General features: G+C 40.6%; 1 protein-coding gene across 1 annotated transcript in view; it reads left to right on the top strand.

Moving 5' to 3' along the window:
* The first annotated feature begins 206 nt into the window (after positions 1-206).
* abcc9 (ATP-binding cassette, sub-family C (CFTR/MRP), member 9) overlaps positions 207-18,924 on the top strand; it is a 196,065-nt gene continuing 177,347 nt past the window's right edge. The window contains exon 1 of the mRNA XM_060843242.1: positions 207-351. Within this exon, the coding sequence (XP_060699225.1) occupies positions 207-351 (145 nt within the window). The remainder of the gene's footprint in view (positions 352-18,924) is intronic.

Genomic DNA, 18,924 nt, shown 5'->3' with positions numbered 1-18,924 from the left:
GGACCAGAGTGTATTCAGTCCAGGAGGGGGCGGGACACACTGGCTGCTTTGCTCGGAACGTCATTTGCACTATGTGTATATAAATAGCAGGGCTGTGGTGCTGTGTAGTTTCTGCACTAAGGAGGAATGAATGGGTTGAAGATCGGGGCTGAGTGGAGCACGGCTTTCCCCCTTTTGCGTTACTGACGAGCTGCTGGGAGGAAGACATGGCCCTGTCCTTCTGTGGAAATGACACCGCTGAAGCTTACAACGTCGACAGTGGCGTCCTAAACAACGGCTGCTTCGTGGATGCTCTTAATCTAGTGCCTCATGTCTTCCTGCTCTTCATCACTTTCCCCATATTATTTATCGGTGAGTACACATGAACGTTGTTAACACAGCGCGATGAGCCGGGATGGCCACAGAACTGGAATCGACAAGAATCCACCCGCAGTACTGCAGGACCCTCTTGGTTTGACAGATCGGCGGCAATCTCCTGCCCCTTTGTTTTGGGCTGCATTGGGTGCATTGTAACCTGGCCTTCTCTGTATAAAAACACAATGCCCCTATCTGAATAGGAACTCTGGAGAGCCTCTAACCGGAATTGTATTTTTTTTATTTCAGAAATATACTTTATTCATAAAAAAAATCTGTGCATATACATAGTCACAAACACAGCTCTGTTCTGTACAGTAGCATATCAAGGAAACAAGCAAACATTGGAGTTTGACTCTATCCAAAAATAACCAAAGACCTCTCTTAACACATACAGTACTATATTATGATTTGGACTGGGGTGTACAATCACACAACACCAGGTTATAGTCCAACAGGTTTATTTGGAAGCACTAGCTTTCAGAGCGCTGCTTCTTCATCAGGTTGGACTATAACTTGGTATTTTGTGATTTTTTAACTGAGTACTATATTATACCTACATTTATCCAGCTGGTTTACCAATATCCTCTCGGGCCACAGTTGCCTGACACCCATGTCCTTGCCAAGCCAGCAGCTAATACATGGATGACTGTTAGTTCACCTTCAAGTTGTTGAGTGAGCCAATTGCCTGTAGTGGCATCTGTAATAAAAGAGGATGGCTCTTCTTCCTACATCAAGATGCACAATAGGTACAATGTTGTCTATCTCAACCATAAGTTTTAAATTTAAAAAGGCTGTGTGGTCTATATGTGCTCACAGAGAATAGAAAACAGATTCAACGGAATAAGTGTCCGTTTATACTTTTTGGACCTTTTAGCTGTGACTCAGTCGGTCACATTCGCACTTCTGAGCAGTCTTAAGAGAGCAGAGTTTCAAGTTCCACTTCAGAGAACTCGCTAACAAAAAATCTAAACAAATGGTGTAGTGTAGTGCTGAGGGAGTGCTACATAGTTTCTGCTTTGAGAACAATGGCCCAATCTAACCATTGGGTGTAAATCTGCCAGTTGGGTGTAAAAAAGATGCACAAAGCAAAGTTTTGCAGAAGAGTTGAAGGGAGGCTGGGATCCTGCTTGCTGTTCTGGCCAATATCTATCCCTGAGCCAACAGTAGTTAGCATAGAAAAGCATATTGTCTGACCATTATCACATTGTTGTTGGTGAGACCTTCCTGTACAGAAATGGTTACCCCTTTCCTACATTTCAGAAATAGCTCCTCATCATTGGGTATAAAGTATTGAGGACATGAAAGAGGTTACATAAATGCAAGATTTTTTTTTCCAAAGCCCTCACAGTAAGTCTTAAACAATGCTTTTTAGCATGATCATGTTTAAGGAAGTGATTATGTATGATATCATCACATACAATTTAATTTTTTAAGGAAATGTTACTTCAGTCTCTTTTTTGTTTCACTGATTTACATGATAGAACTTTTCAAGTTCAGCCACTGGATTATAACATGTACAGAATATATATGCACAACAAGGTGACCTGATAACTGGATCATAAAGTCATAGTGTAATACAGCACAGAAACAGACCCTTCAGTCCAACCAGTCCATGCTGAACATAATTCCAAACTGAACTAGTCCTACCTGCCTGCTCCTGGCCCATATCCCTCCAAACCTTTCCTATATGTGTACTTATCCAAATGTCTTTTAAATGTTCTAATTGTACCAACGTCCACCATTTCCTCAGGAAGTTCATTCCACATGCAAACCACCCTCTGTGGAAACAATTTCCCCTCATGTCTTTTTTAAAATCTCTCTCCTCTCACCTTAAAAATGTAACCACTCATCTTGGAATCCCCCATCCAAAGCAAAAGACACCTGTCGTTAACCCTATCTATACCCCTCATTATTTTAAAAACCTCTATAATGTCGTATCTCAACCTCCTACGCTCCAGTGGAAAAAGTCCCAGCCTATCCAGCCTTTCTTTATAACTCAAACCTTCCATGCCCAGCAATATCTGTGTAAGAAATGCCCAGCTGATCTCTTTTAATATTCCATAATGAGAAAAACAAACATTTTCTACTGTGTAAGTCACTTAAGTAACTAATAGAATGGTTTTGTTAGCCAAAATTGTTCAACTCCTTTCCTGAACTTAGGCCAACTATAAAATTAATTATTCACTTGACTCTGGTTCACTAATAGGATTTCTCAAGAGTACATAGAATCCCAACAGTGCGAAAGCAGGGGATTCGGTCCATCGAACCAACAGTAACCTTCTGAAGAGCATCCCTCCCAGACCCATCTCCCACCCTATCCCTATAACCCAGCATTTCCCATGGCCAACCCATCTAGTCTACACATCCCTGGACACAATGGGAAATTTAGCATGGATAATCCATCCAACCTCCACATCTTTGGGTTGGTTTCTCTCAATGCAATATCTGTATTCGTGAAGCCTGTTTTAATGTTCAGTATTATTCACTGATTTGAAACTTGCTATGGATTTAAAAGGAATTACACTACTGTCTATTTTCACAGCTTATTAGCAATGGTCTGATTTGGATAGGTCAGGCACTTTCTTTCAGGCCTCAAATAATGTTGGCAGAATCTAACAGGCCATTTGGCCTTTGTCCTTCATGATGCCTAATCTACGGAATCTTATGAGATCAAGTTGTGAGACTTATTTTAAACAGAACTCTCACAGCACAACTGTTTACAGTTAGAAGATAGCTAGGGTATGTTTCATAGCACTTAGATCTATTGCTTCAGGGATTGTCAGGAATGTGCAGATAAAGGAAAGAGCATTTTTTTCTCTCTCAGACAAAGCAGGCATTTGCTCTGTGATCAATTGCAAAGGCTATTTCAAATTTTAAAAGGCTCTCCCTGCTTCAAGTAACTGCACAGAGGCCAGTATTGTCACCAAGTCATCCTTTATTTACATGTGCACAATACACTGGCTGTGACCAGCCAGCTTGGAGTTAGTCCCTGATGTGAGGAGATTCTGAATCCCCTGTTTACACCTGTCAGCCATGGCTCCCTGATTGTCCCAGATTAACAATCCCAATCAAGGATCTCATAGTCAATAGAATCCACCTAGTTCCAATCATTACACTGCTACTATCGCAATTTCCCTGATAGGAATGTACCAGCATTGTATAGGTGCAAATTCCAGAAAAGATATCAGGTGTTAGATTTGTAGAGATCTACAGCATGGAGACAGGCCCTTTAGCCCATCAAGCCTGTCCTAGTCAAAAACAAGCACTGGATGTAAGTTTGCTGACTGAGCTGGAAGGTTCATTTCCAGATGTTTCGTCACCATACTAGGTAACATCATCAGTGAGCATTTTGTGAAGCGCTGATGTTACATCCTGCTTTCTATTTGTGTTTAGGTTTCCTTGGGTTGGTGGTGTCATTTCCTGTGTTGGTGATGTAATTTCCTGTGTTGATGTAATTTCCTGTTCTTTTTCTCAGATAATGGTAGATAGGGTCCAATTCTATGTGTTTGTTGATAGAATTCCAGTTGATATGCCTTACTTTAGGAATTTTCGTGTGTGTCCCTGTTGGGCATGACCTAGGATGGATGTGTTGTCCCAGCCAAAGTGGTGTCCTTCCTCATCTTTATGTGAGGAACAAGCACCTAGTGAATCAAAACTCATTCTCCAGCACCTGTACGCTTTGGAATCATAACTACACATTTAAATACTTCTTAAATGTTCTGAAGGTTTCTGCCACTACCACCCTTAAAGGCAGTGAGTGCCAATGATGTATGCCCAGCAATTTGCGTTCAATTAGCTTGCAACCATCCATATTGGGCAGGTGTACTTTATGTCCTTGCCATGTCTGACTGAATGGAGAGCTGGTACAGCAAGAGTGAGCTCTTACCTAGTCTCTTGCAGTAATGCCAGATAGTTGGAAAAACCATGCTTGAAATTCTTCTAATTTGGACATGGCTGCTCAATAAGAATAAATCACATTTATACAGTGCTTTTCACCCTTCAGGATTGTCGGAAGCACTTCATGGCCAACTAAGCACTTTTGGAGTGAAGTGATGTAGGAAATATGAGGTGGAAGTGAAGATGGATGCTATAGTATGATAAAGCTATAGACAGTTTCATTTGAGGCTTTATAAGCTAAAATATGGACTGATCACTCATAACAGGGTAGGATAGCAAAGATTAAGCAGGAATAAATCTCTTAACTTGAACAATGCTTCAGAGATTGGAAATCTCAAAGTGGAAAAAATATGAAAACATATGATGTCTATGTCGTTGAATCTGGTCTGTAGGTTAGTTTGGGTATCAATGTTCAGAGTATGGGAAAGTCTCTTTCATTCCCAATTGCTGACCTCCCAAAGGAAACCTGCACAAGCTACAGATAATATGAGCCAATGTGAATACTGTAGCAGTAGTCTGGAAACCTCTAAGATATCATTCGGCATGAAGCAGACCAAAAAAAAAGTATGTAATCATCAAGGTCACTATTTTCAAGCCAGGATTGTTAAACAGACCATGCAATAATCTACTTGTGAAAAGAAAAGGTAACATTCCTCATTTCCTTCAGAAATATTGGCTGTTAAAGAGTAGTCTCCATCAGTTTAAAGTACAGTCAGGGCCACAGTAATGTTTGATTTAACAACCTGAAAGGATATAATTCTAAATAAAGGCATTTTAACTCTCAATTTGAGGAGGTGATGGGTGCAAAGTAAACATGATGGCCTAGATTTCAGGCCCGAGTTACTGTAGTTCCTCAACCTCAGTACATGCCACTGGTCAACCGTCAACTGGTGGTCAGCCAGGAGCTACCGAGTGTGTATTCTCCTGCCCAACAACAGAGCGAGGTTCGTTCCAGGACAGATAATTGGTGGGTTGAAGATTTCTGGAGCAGCTTGTGGGAGATGAGTGGAAAGAGTCTCAAAACAGATGGCTGTAGGTATTCCTGTGAGACTTAGAGGACATGACTTATATCACAGCCCTCTTTGTGATCCACACAATTCCCCCACTTCCAATGCTGACCTGCTTCAGAATGCCCAGCAAATTATAGATGGTTAAGATCCAAGCAGAAATCTATTGCCATCCCACTGATATAACAAGAACGCAGAATAAATAAATTTGAGGCTCCTGCTTCCTTCCAGTGGGAACACCATCTATGTGATAAATAGCTCCAATGGTGACCAGCAGAAGTTGAGCTGTGAGAAAATGAAATCCTTTATTTCAATGACCTCACCCCATCTTCTGACTTCTTTATCTCTGGGTGGGGTTAGGATTAAATTTTCCCCAAGGTTTAGCAGTTCTTGTGAAATTTGGGATGTGTATTAACAAAAAAAAGGGAGGTGAAACAGAGTAAATGTTAAGGTTGCCACATCTGACTGAATGGAGAGCTGACACAACAAGAATGAGCTCTTGCCTCGTCTCTTGCAGTAATGCCAGATAGTTGGACAACTACAATGGAAAAACCATGCCTGATATTCATCTAATTTGGACATGGCTGCTCAATAAGCAGCCACATCTTGGTGCCTTATCAGTAACAAGGTATGCTAAATAGTCACATTGCAATTCATGGAGTAACAGTTGTATTCATCTTTCAGGTGTATTAATTCAGTTTTAATGTCATCTGTTCATTCTTGAGTCCCGTACATAGTGAACCTTAGCCAGTGTAACCATCACATGTTCAGGTAGTGGAAAAAACTTTGAATACTGGAGCTTTCTCATGGAGTCCGTAAGTGTTGAACCCAGGATCGCTTCCACATCTGTGTCTTCACGAAGGAGCGTAGGGGAGGCCAATGACTGGGTGGAAGTGGAAGCTGTGAAATGAGCTTAGAGTCAGAAATTGAAATTGTTGAAGCCGACTCTTGGAGGTAGTTAATCAGCTACCTCCGTGTTCTATGCAGCTCACCCAAAACCTTGATGCCTATTGCCTTTCCCACACCAAATCCTATTCCGCCATCATGTCTGTGTTTTCTAACCTCCAGTGTCTCACAGTGACTAAATATTAAAACTCTCATCCTTCTTTTCAAATTCCTCCTTGGCCTTGGCCCGTCCCTATCTCTGTAATTAGTTTTTTTGAAACATTTTTTCAAAAGATATGGATGTCACTGGTTGGACCATCATTTATTGCTTTAACGCCACAGATGCTGCCAGACCTGCTGAATATCTCCAGCATTTTGTTCATTATAATACATATTTTGCCAAGTGATCCCACGACTCATGTTTCAGATTGAAGCTCTGTTGCCCTGCCCCATCCTGTCATGAATGAAGGCAGACTGATAAAAAAAACAAGTAGACAGGATATGTCATTGAGATCAGCACAGTGCTAAACATATGGCTGAACCATTTGCAACAATCTTTGATCAGGAGTGCAGTGTGGATGATCCATCTCTGTTCTCCTCTTGGAAGTCCCCAGCATCGCAGATACCAGTCGTCCTCCAATTCAACTCACTGCACATGTGATCAAGAAATGGCTAAAGACACTGAATATTGCAGTGGTTGTGGCCTTGGCAGTATTCCAGCAGTAGTGCTGAAAGCCCTTACTCAAGTGTGAAGCATGCTTCTAGCCAAGCTCTTCCAGGACAGTCACATCGCTGGCATCTACCTGACAATATGGAAAATTGCCCAGGTCTGTCCTATCCACAAATGCAGAACAAATCCAATTTGGCCAATTACTATCCCTTTAGTTGATTCTCAATCATCAGCAAAGGAACAGAAAGGTTTCTCAACAGTGCTATCCGTTACATAGCAAAAACCTGCTGTTTGGTTATCTACCAATATCACTTAGACCTGACCTCATTACAGCTTTAGTCCAATTATGGGAAAAGAGCTGAACTCCAGAGGTTGAATGAGAGTGACTACACTTGACATCAGGGCAAGATTTGACTGAGTGGCATCAAGCAGCCTTTGATTATTAAATGAAAGGAATCTTAGTTGGATCATTTCTCATTCTGAAACTCCTCCAACTTTTCCATATATCTAACTACCTCTTGGGTATTAATAATAACTTCTGACTATTGCCATCATATAGACTATCCCTGTGTGCTCTGGGTGAAGTTCCTCTAGCCACCTTTCTCTCAACCTTGGCAAATTATGCTTTTTTAAACCCCACAGGAGATAGACTTGTTGCACACGCAGTTCATTTCTAAGTATGAAATACTCCTGCAGTTCCTCAACATTATCATTTATTAGGTCAGTCAATCTTCACATTAGTGAATACTTTACTGAGCAATGCCTCATTGAGTTTCTTTGCTAATTTCTTTGGTAGATACTGGACTGTCATTTGTAATATTCACAGATAACTCAGGGGTGCAAAATTAAATCTTGAAACAGTGACAATAATTGCAAGAATTCAGCTTATGATATTTAATATCACAGTGAAGGTTATATTATCTTTTCCCTCCTTATTCAAAACCTTTTTGTGCTCTCTTAGCATTTCTACTGAGGTACTCATTCTGATCCTGACTAGTTTAACTGTGTTGTCTTAAGACAATTTCTTTCTATCAGACGAACCTTGTTGCCATCGACTACGACCAACTTCAAGTGAAGGATGCCTCCTTATATCCCAACCACAACACTAACTTCACCTGGAATATTGTTACTAGAATAACTCATCAGTTTCACAGCAGTTTTATATAAGGAGATGACACTTAGGTACTGCTTGTACTCTTCTTCTGAGGTAACAGATGCTCTAAAGCTGTATCAACAATTGAAGTTCATCATGAACCTTTAACTTCTGTTTCTGCTGTAGGTGCAGGAATTATATCTTCAGCTCACTTAGTCTCATTTTCCACTTGTTGTTTTGATCACTGACTGACTGCTTCTCTTGACCTTCCTGATCGATAACATCAACTTCTGTTTTCACATTTACCATACATTCACTTGAGAAGCTCCAAACTCCTGAACTAGATTTCGAGGGACCACGATTTTGACGACTGAGACCTCTTAAGCTCGTTTTTTTTGACTCTTGCATGCTAGCTGGATATGACTGATTTTCACACAGACAAACTGCTTGTGCAGGTATTTAAATTGTTATTAATTAGCACAGTCATTGCACTCAAACTGTTAATGTGGCTGCTGAAGTCTAGATCTCACTGATGGTCATTAGACCTCCCCTCAGGAAGTGAACTCCCTTGCAAAGATCTCTTTCTGCATTGTCCATGGTTATAGTCTCATCACAGGCCTCCTTCCAACTCAGCTTTATATTGCATTTGATCTGAAGCTTGGCCTGGATTTTATTGTTCTTTAGGAGTAATGATACTATGGCTTTAAGAGGAGTATTTTGTCCTTTTGTTTTTGAAGAGCAATTTCAAGACAAAAGTGGTGAGCGCTCTATGCAGAGCCACTAGAGTAAACAGGTTGTGAGGCCTTTTATTTTAAAAGCCAAAACAATAGATGCAGCCTGAATGGGTGGGTTCAAGCTCCTATAGAACCAGGATTTTTAGTTTTTAGTAGCAGCAGTTGCTGCTGGGGTTTTGATGATGTGGAAGCTGTGTTTTCCTCCAGCAAAAAGTGGGGGTGCTCTTCCTGCTGTTGGAGTTGCATGCTCGACAATCTGTTTTTCTGAATATGCCTTTGTAAAAGAAGTGTTGATAGGATATTACTGTATTGAAACAGTTAATTAATAATAGTGAGTGTATCTATTTTTGGTAAACATTTTGATAGAGTTATAGCAAAACCAATCTTTTCTTTATTTTTTCCTTTGTTGCATTTTTACTACAAGGTAGGAATGAAGTCTGTTTTACTTTAAATCTGGTAGTTTGACCAGTCAAATTGCATCTGGAATTCAACACCTTACACTTTGCTTTAAAATAAGAAAAGATTAGGATCTAGACTATCTTAATATATTTTGAAGAGGTTCGGTCTGGTCCATAACATAAGCCTCCTGGAAATATGTCTCGAGGATTATGTTCTAGGTTAGTCACCTATCCTGTAAGAGAGTTTAATTTGAGAACATAACCTGTAGCACACTGCTTCCATTGACAAGATATGTGACTTTCAGTGCCATCTCATTCTTAGTGGTGCCATAATATCAAAATCTCACCAATGTCCTGATAGTCCAGAGTACTGGAGTCTCTAAGGCAACATTATCTAGGTACCTCCTCAAAGCCATCTGGTCCCATTGTTACAACCAAGGTAAGATTAGTGCGTTGTTTGTCTGGAGTACAACTTCAATTTAAATGAAATCCTGATATACCAATCATAGAGTAGACTTAATAATAGGAAAAGATTGATCAACCAGTTTGTTTCAAATAATCATAAAATCAATAATTTATTATCAAACAAGTGGCTAAACTTGGAGTGCAAATTACTCAGCAGATTACAGAGCTAGATTGGATTATGGAAATAAGAGGGGTGTAGCTGTGGAGTGATTTGAACAATGAGAAATATCAAGAAGACACCTACAAATCTGAAATTTTGGAATGAGAACGAATAGCTTTGTGGGAGTTCAAGCTCAGACTATTAAACCTGTTTAGTTCCCAATAGAGGATCAAAAGAGGATGTAAAAGCAGGTTTTGCTAAATGTGGAAATATGCAGATAGTTTAGAATTGTGTGTGGTGGAAAATGATTGAGAAGCTGGAAGAGGTTGTGATACTCTTGAGCAGTTCCAATAGTAGGAAAGAATAATGCAGAACTTTCCTTCAGGAGATTGTACAATCTGCCTTATTGCACTGTTAACTAATTCAATGTGTTTAGAAATTCTTTATTAATTGGGAAAACATTTTTTTTTTACTTGCTTTGCTCTTCTTTATTATTCTAAGTAAGAAATTTTAACAAGATTAACCAAATTGTACCTGCCAGTAAAAGGGAAATATTGTGGATACTCAAACTGGACTTGAAACTTTAAGTCTGCTTCATTCTCCATAGATTCTGCAAGACATGCTTAGTTTCTTCAGCATTTCCTGGTTTTATTTTAGCACCTGCTCATGACAATTAGCTTTGAATATTTCTATGAATTTTACAGGTAGGGTATTTCAATCTGGGTACCAAAAACCAGCAGCATCTGAAACCAGAAAGTTTTGTAACCTACATGCATTAGTTAGAGTCATAGAGACATGCAGCAAGGAAACTGACCATTTGGTCTAATTCGTCCGAGTGGATATCCTAAATTAATCTAGTCCCATTTGCCAGCACTTGGCCCATATCTCTCTAAAACCTGTCTATTCATATACCCATCCAGATGCCTTTTATATGTTGGAATTGTACCAGTCTCCATCACTTCCTCTGACAGCTTATTCCATACACGCACCACCCTTTGCGTGAAAAAGTTGTCTCTTAAGTACCTTTTAAATTTTTCCCCTCTCACCCTAAACCTAAGCTCTGTAGTCCTAGACTCCCCCATCCCAGGGAAAAGACCATATCTATTTACCCGATCAGTGCGCTTCATGATTTTATGAACTTCTATAAGGTCACCCCTCAGCCCCCAACGCTCCAAGGCAAACAACCCTAGTTATTAAGCATCTCCCTGTAGCTCAAATCCTCCAACATCCTTGTAAATCTTTTCTGAACCCTTTCACGTTTCACCACATTCTTCCAAAAGGAAGGAGACCAGAATTGCAAATAATATTCCAACAGTGGTCTAACTAGTCCTCTCAACTACTATACTCGATGTTCTGACCAATAAAGGAAAGCACACCAAATGCTTTCTTCACTATCCTACCTACCTGAGACTCCACTTTCAAGGAGCTATGAACCTGCACTCAAAGGTTGTTTTGTTCAGCAACACTCCCTAAGACCTTCCTATTAAGTGTATAAGTCCTGTTCTGATTTGCCTTTCCAAAATGCAGCACCTCACATTTATCTGAATGACACTCCTCGGCCCATTGGCCCATCTGATCCAGGTCTCATGTACTTTGAGGTAACCTTCTTCACTGTCCGGTACACCTAATTCTAATTGAGTAATAAAAAATCTTACCTGGATTCTGCAGCTGTGTCCTGCATTGGTACGGTGAGGCCCCCAATGAGTTTCACAAAATGCTCTATACTGTGCTCCAAGCATCTCTTGACCCCCTTGCAATTTGACCTGGCTTGATCTGAACTGCCTATGGACTGATTCATCTGAACTGAAACCTGGAAACACCCAAAATCTGGCACAGCCAAAGGATGCTGGATTCGAGATATTGTACCTGTAGTCATAATTTACTAAGAATTTGGTGAATATCCCAAAACACATTGCATTCTGAGTATAACTGAACATTCTGAATAAAATCATGTGGGAACTGAAAACTCCACAGAAGCTGCTATCCTGTTACCAAGTCACCCTTTATTCACACACTTGACCCTGTTCCAGCTTCCTCAGAGACAGCGCTTAGAGTTAGCGGAATCTATGACGCTCCTGTTTATATCTGTCAGCCAGGAGTCCCTGCTTGGGCCTGTTAATCTGGTCCGATCATGGATCTCATATTCTATGAGGTCCACTCGGCTGACCTCGTTACAATCACAACAGGAACAAAAAATGTTTAATCAGATTCTGTGCAAGTATGAAGTTACCTAAAATAGTTTTTTAAAAAATTGTGATTACTTTAGCAGAGATCATAATGTAAATCTTTGTTTCTTAATCTATCAAATTCCAGATATAAAACACTTAACAGCCATTAGTTGTGATGCAGTGTTGTCTCCTTTTCGATAAAAGTAACTAAGGATGAAACATGTTGTATAGAACTGAAAGAGAATTGAGACTGTCACCAGAAATCAAATATAAAAGACCATCAGGATGGATACATGAATAGGAAAGGTTTGGAGGGATATAGGCCAGGAGCAGGCAGGTGGGATTAATTTAGTTTGGGATTACGGCATGGACTGGTTGGACCAAAGAACTTGTTTCCGTGCTGTATGACTCTATGACTATGTACAAGGAAAATACCTAAACTGTCTACCTAAAACTGGTTAATCGATTTTTCCACAATGGTTTTCTGCAGAAGACATATGCCACTTCTAATTTGGGTTCTTTTGCTTTCTCCTGAGTGTATTAATAATTATCCTTCGATCTTGATCTAAGAGATTATGGAGATCGCAAAAAATTATACTCACAAACAGCCTTCACAAATCCATAAAATGAACCATTTACTGTCAGAAAGTACTTAAAATACTTTACTATTGCACCATTTCACAATTGCATCATTAAAAAACTGATTTGTTATCTTGCGATGGAGTATGAGGAGTTGTTATTAATATTTATGTAAAGGATGGGGCTGTCTATTAAATGAATACTGCTATATTTGATGTTGATAAAGGTTATTTTTCCACAGAACAGAAAATACATTAAATATATCAGAAGCAGTATTTTTTTATGATGTTGGAATGATCAGTGACTATAATATTAACTAGTGTTGCTTTGATGGTGTTTTTCCAATGACTGTAAATGATGCTCCCATAGTGGTTGTTTACCCAGCTTTCGTATTTTGTCAACTGCTGGACTGGACTTGTGACAAGTGGTAAGACAACGACCAAGTTGGCCTGACTCTTCCCTGTTTCAGGCAGATTTGCCTATGACAGTATTAGTCAGAGTGACCATTCCACAATCCCAGCTTCACAATGAAGGTGAACCCCAGCAGTTTGCACAGCCCTGCTAGTATGCTACATGGATAAATTAGCCACAGATTTAGTGGCTCAAAACCAGACATCCATGAAACATTGAAGGCACTGGGAACAGAATTGTGTTCTATCACAACCTGAAACTTCACAATCAACATCATGATCCCTCACTCTATCTACCATTGCTTCAGGGCAGGGGATTACCAGAGCTCAATAAAAAGTCAAGGGCACACCACAAGCAGCAACAGTTCAAAATAAGATGCTAACTTGATAAAGCTGTCTTTTTCTGAGGGTCATGAGTCTTTGAACCCTGCTTCCTGCAAAGGAAGGGGTGGCACGGTGGCTTAGTGGGTTGCAATGCTGCATCACAGCACCAGGGACCAGGTTTGATTCCAATCTCAGGTGATTGTCTGTGTGGAGCTTGCACATTCTGTCAGTGTCTGCGTGGGTTTCCTCCCACACTCTGAAGATGTGCAGGTTAGGTGGATTGGACATGCTGAATTGTCCATAGTGTCCAAAGATATGCAGACTAGATGGACTAGCCAGGAGAAATGCAGGGTTACAGGGATAGGGTATCTCTGAGTGGGATGTCCTTCAAAGGGAAACAGCTTGCTTCCACACTGTTGCTATTCTATGATCTTCTAAAAGCTATGAAAATGGAAGCAATGTCCTTGAATACATTTAAGGCAGAAGTAGATGGATTCTTAATTAGCAAGGATGTAAGCCTATTGTCAGCAGGAATATGGATTTGAGGTTACAATCAGATCATTGATCATTTCACTGAATGATGAAGTGGGCCTGGGGTTTTGAAAGGTACCTAACCCTGCTGTTAATTCCCGTGTTCATTTTCCCATAGTGAATAATGATAGAATCCAACCAAGTGGTAGAGGTAAGAATTAAGCATTTGCAAATGCCTTCAGGCACAAGTGCCAAATTGAAGATCCACATTGGCCTCTACTTGAGATTCCTGACATCGTAGATACTAATCTTCATTGAACTTCATTCACTGCCTGTGATATTAAGAATGACTAAATGCACTAGGCACTGCAAGGGCTTTGAGCCCTACTCTGTTTTGGCTATAATGCTGAAGACCAAACTACTCCAGAAGTAACTATCGATCTAACATAGCTGTCCCAGTATTGCTACGACACTGGGATTCTGCATGATTACTAAGTTTGTGATTGACACCAAAGTGAATGGTGTAGTAGGCAGTAAAGAAGGTTATCTAAGAATACAATGTGATCTTGTGGGCCAAGGAATGGCAGATGGAGTTTAGTTCAGATAAATGTGAGGTATTTCATTTTGGCAAGATAATCCAGGGAAGGATACAGCATTAATAGTTGGGCCCTGGGGGATTGTGGTTGCACAGGGAGACCTAACGGTGCAAATGCATAATTCCTTAAAAGTGGTATCACAGGTGGACAGGATGGAGAAAAAGACATTTGGCATGCTTACCTTCATTGGTCAGAGCATTGAGTACAGGAGTCGGGTCATCATTTTATAGCTGTGCAAGACATTGATATTGCCACATTTGGAGCACTGCATTACAATTCTGGTCACCCTGCTACAGGAAGGATGTTATTAAACTGGAAAGAATGAAAAAATGATTTACAAGAATGTTACCAAGACTGTCAAGTTTGAGTTATTAGGAGAGGCTGAATAGGCTGAGACATTTTGACCTGGAGTTTAGGAGATTGAGGGCTGACCTTATTGAGGTTTATAAAATCAAGAGGGATGTGGATAAGGTATTTTTCTATGGGCAGAGGAGCCCAAAACTGGAGGGCATAGATATAAGGTGAAAGGGGAAAAATTCAAAAGGAACCTGAGGGGCAACCTTTTCACATAGAAGGCAGTGCATGTATGGCCAGAGGAAGTGGTAACTGCAGCTGCAAAGGCATTTGAACAGGTACATGGATCTGAAAGGTTTGGAGGGATATGGGTCTAATGCAGACAAATGGGACTAACTTAGTTTGGGAAACCTGGTTGGCCTGGATAAGTTAGGCTGATGGGCCTGTTTCCATGCTGTTTGGCTCTTTGACTCTTTGTGGAAGTTGAAAATTGCCCATGGTGTTCTGTTCACAACAGGCCAGACAAATCCAATCTTGCCAACTACTGCCCCATCAGCCTATTCTCTATTATTAGCCAAATACAGTGGTCTTGCTCATCAATATCCCGCTCAGCGATGTTCAATTTGGTTTCTTCCAGACCTCAGTAAAGCAGTGACCTTAAAAATCGTTAACATTCCAAAAATGGGATGCAAATGACTCGCTTGACCTTAGGAAGTATTTGGACAATATTTAGGCTTAGTCTGATTAGCTGGCATTTAAGGGCAAGATAATTACCATTTCAGAAGAAGGAGAGACTAACCACCTCCTCTTGACACTAATGGGATCACTGGCAAACCATCATCACCCTGGTGGTTACAATTGACCAGAAACCTAAATGGGCCGGCCCATATGAATATTGCATCTATAAGAAGAAGTTGAAGACTGGAATTCTATGGCATGCCCAAATCTTTCAGCACTGATAAGACACAGTTCAAGAGTGTGGTGGAATTTTCTCAATTCTTCTGGATGGGTACAATGCCAACAACCCTCAAAAGTTCAGCACCATCCAAGACAAGGCAGACTCCATGATTACACCTACACCCACTTCAACTTCATGACATTTGCCACTGGTTTACAATGATAGCAGTGTGTACTGCCTGCAGGATCTGTATAATAACAGAGAAGCTAAGGCTTCTCCACAGATCCTCCCAACCCTGGGACCCCTCAGACCAAGGGTCATAGGTGCATTGAGATATCACAAACTGAAAATAACACAGGATGGGAGAAATATAGAGAGGAAGTGTGAACTGAATTAGCATCTTTGAAAATGATGAATTGCCATGAATGAATCATGTCTCACATTGATGAGTAAAAGGAAGGGGAAGTAGTGGGGGCCTTGACCATCTCTTTACAATACCATCTGGCTATAGATTAGGGCACTGGAAGATTGCTCTTGCTGAACCACTGCTGGAAACATTGCATCTGTTCACGAGGTGGGGCAGTGATCGATTTGCACACAAGTAGCTTGATAGGATCCTGTGAGCTGTTGGGGGTGGGGGGGGGGGTGGATAAAGGTCAGCCAAGCAGAGAGGATAGGAATACATCCAACAGCAACATGGGACATATCCAGAAGCAGGAGAGGGGGAGGAGATAGCCAGCAGAGTGGAACATAGAACATAGAACAATACAGCGCAGAACAGGCCCTTCGGCCCTCAATGTTGCGCCGACATGTGAACTAATCTAAGCCCATCCCCTACACTATCCCATCATCCATGTGCTGAGTTAACTACATTGGCAGGCAGGGCATTCCACGCCCTTACCACTCTCTGAGTAAAGAACCTGCCTCTGACATCTATCTTAAAGCTATCACCCCTCAATTTGTAGCTATGCTCCCTCGTACAAACTGATGTCATCATCCTAGAGAAAAGACTTTCACTATCAACCCTATCTAATCCTCTGATCATCTTGTATGTCTCTATCAAATCCCCTCTTAGCCTTCTTCTCTCCAATGAGAACAGACCCAAGTCTCTCAGCCTTTCCTCATTAGACCTTCCCTCCAGACCAAGCAACATCCTGGTAAATCTCTTCTACACCTTTTCCAATGCTTCCACATCCTTCCTGTAATGGGCGACCAGAACTGTACACAATACAGTTGTGGCAGGGGGTCTAGAGGCTGAAGCTTCTGTCGGGGTGGTGTAACAACATATGATGGCTGCCATCTGTACCAGACACCTTTTAGTAAAGCAGAGATGTGACAGTTGTGGATTATCAGATCGGCCACGATCTCATTGAATGGCAGAGTAGATTTGATGGGTTCAATAGCATGTTTCTGCTCCTGCTACTGGGTCTCATGGCTTAATAGTCTTATTAATTAGACATGATGTGGAGTTGCCAGTGTTGGACTGGGGTGGACAAACTTAGAAGTCACATGACACCAGGTTATCATCCATCAGGTTTATTTGAAATCACAAGCTTTTGGAGTGTAGCCCCTTCATCAGGCGTAGTGAGAGAGAAACACACACAAATACAGAATTTATGGACAGACAGATCAAGGGCAGGGAGGTGAAAAGATCATGCAAAAGGTTTAAGTGGAGTGTCAGATAATAAGTCTCTCCAGGTGATCAAGGGCATTAGACAGTGTGACACATTTGATCACCTATAGAGACTTATTATCTGACACTCCACTTAAACCTTTTGTATGATATTTTCATCTCTTTGCCCTTGATCTGTCCGCCCATGAATTCTGTATCCGTGCTTCTCTCACTTCACCTGATGAAGGGGCTACACTCCAAAAGCTTGTGATTTCAAATAAACCTGATGGATGATTAAACTGGTGTCATGTGACTTCTGACTTTTAAGTAGATAGTTTAGATTGTGGATCTTATTGTGATTCAACTCATTTAGCCTTCCTAAAAAGTTCTGCTCAGCTGGGTAAGAACTCCATTTGAAATTCAGTAATACAGCACTCTTAATGCTGTCATCTGGGGAGCCTGTTGAGCAGAGGTCTTCTGGCTCAATAATTTAAGACTGCTTTACGCTTTTTCTGCAGGTTTTGAGAATCATCCAGTTATCAAGTGGAGAGTTTCCTCAAATTGTCTCCCAGAGGGTGTAAACCCGCTGAAGAAAAGGTTATTTGTACAATTGGTAGACAAATAGAAAACTAAATGTAACAATAATTAATTATTAATTTGTTAATTTTACTTATTAATTAAAACAGTATTAATACTAAGCAGTCAGTAAAATGTGCGCTTTGTATGTAAATCAATAAATGAAACTAATCTGTCAGAGGGAAACTAAACATTCTTTAAATTGCCATTTTTATGTTGGCGCAAAGTAATTCAGTAAGGTAATAGATATTGATTCCTTTCTCTGTGAAATAATGTAATAATGATCATGTATCCTAAGCTATCATGGCTCTATGTAATTGGATTGTGAAACTTCCATGATGCAGCCAACTTGCATCACATGGACTATAGCCACGATGGATGACATAGAATCAAGAATCCCTACAGCGCAGAGAGAGGCTGTTCAGCCCACCAGGTCTGCACCAACCCTCCGAAGATCATCTCTCCCAAACTCAATCCCCTACACTTATAACCCCTCATTTCCAATGCCTAATTCACATAGCCTGCAGAAGACAGGCAATTTAACATGGCCTATACACCTAACCTGTGTATCTTTGGACAGTGGGAGGAAACTGGAGCTCCCGACAGAAACCCACACAAACACAGAACTTGCAAACTCCACACAGACTGTCATCCAAGGATGGATACGAATGTGGATCCCTAACACAATGAGGCAGTCATGCTAACCACTGAGCCACAATGCCAACCATTTTATGTGTACTTAATTTTCTATTGTGTCACTGAGGTATATGTGTGGGCATGTGCACTAGCATGCTTTTGCTGAGTTTGGGTTCTTGGAGATCTGAGTTGGAGGTGGGGTGTGTAGGAGTTGATAATTGGCTTTTTTGTAAAATAAACAAAAACTACAATACCCATAATTCCAAAGAAGAGGCAGTTGCTCAGAGTTCCTAGGGAGGGAACTTTCCAGAGTCATGCTGGTAAGACATTCAGGAGGAAAGCATATATTAAATTCCAAAAATGATGAGAAGCCTTTTAATTGAGTAACATGTGCCAAGTTGCATTTCTGAGAAGAGAAAGTTTAAAGTAACAATGATCTCAGAACAAGAAGTTATTATTAGTCTCAGACCAAAGTGTGGGGACTCTGTCAGTTGAAAAGAGTAAAGTTAAGATTTTGAAGTTTTAAGTGTCGGGGATAATTTTGCACTAGAAGGAAACTAAGTCCCAAATGTAATAATAATTAGAAAATACTTATCTACACTTCCTGCAGATGAGTTAAAATTTTAATCACTTCAAACTATCCAAGTGTAAGATCAAGCAGACAAATCTCTCTCTTAAAATGAATGGGTGCAGAACTGGATGTTCTTAGAATTGCAGCAATGTTTGTAAGCAGTACCATGTTTGGGTTATTTCT

The sequence above is a fragment of the Hemiscyllium ocellatum genome, chromosome 23, assembly GCF_020745735.1.
Source record: "Hemiscyllium ocellatum isolate sHemOce1 chromosome 23, sHemOce1.pat.X.cur, whole genome shotgun sequence".
In the NCBI taxonomy this organism is placed as follows: Eukaryota; Metazoa; Chordata; class Chondrichthyes; order Orectolobiformes; family Hemiscylliidae; genus Hemiscyllium; species Hemiscyllium ocellatum.
The sequence above is the reverse complement of the archived record's forward strand: the minus strand, read 5'-3'. Positions and strand labels throughout refer to the sequence as shown.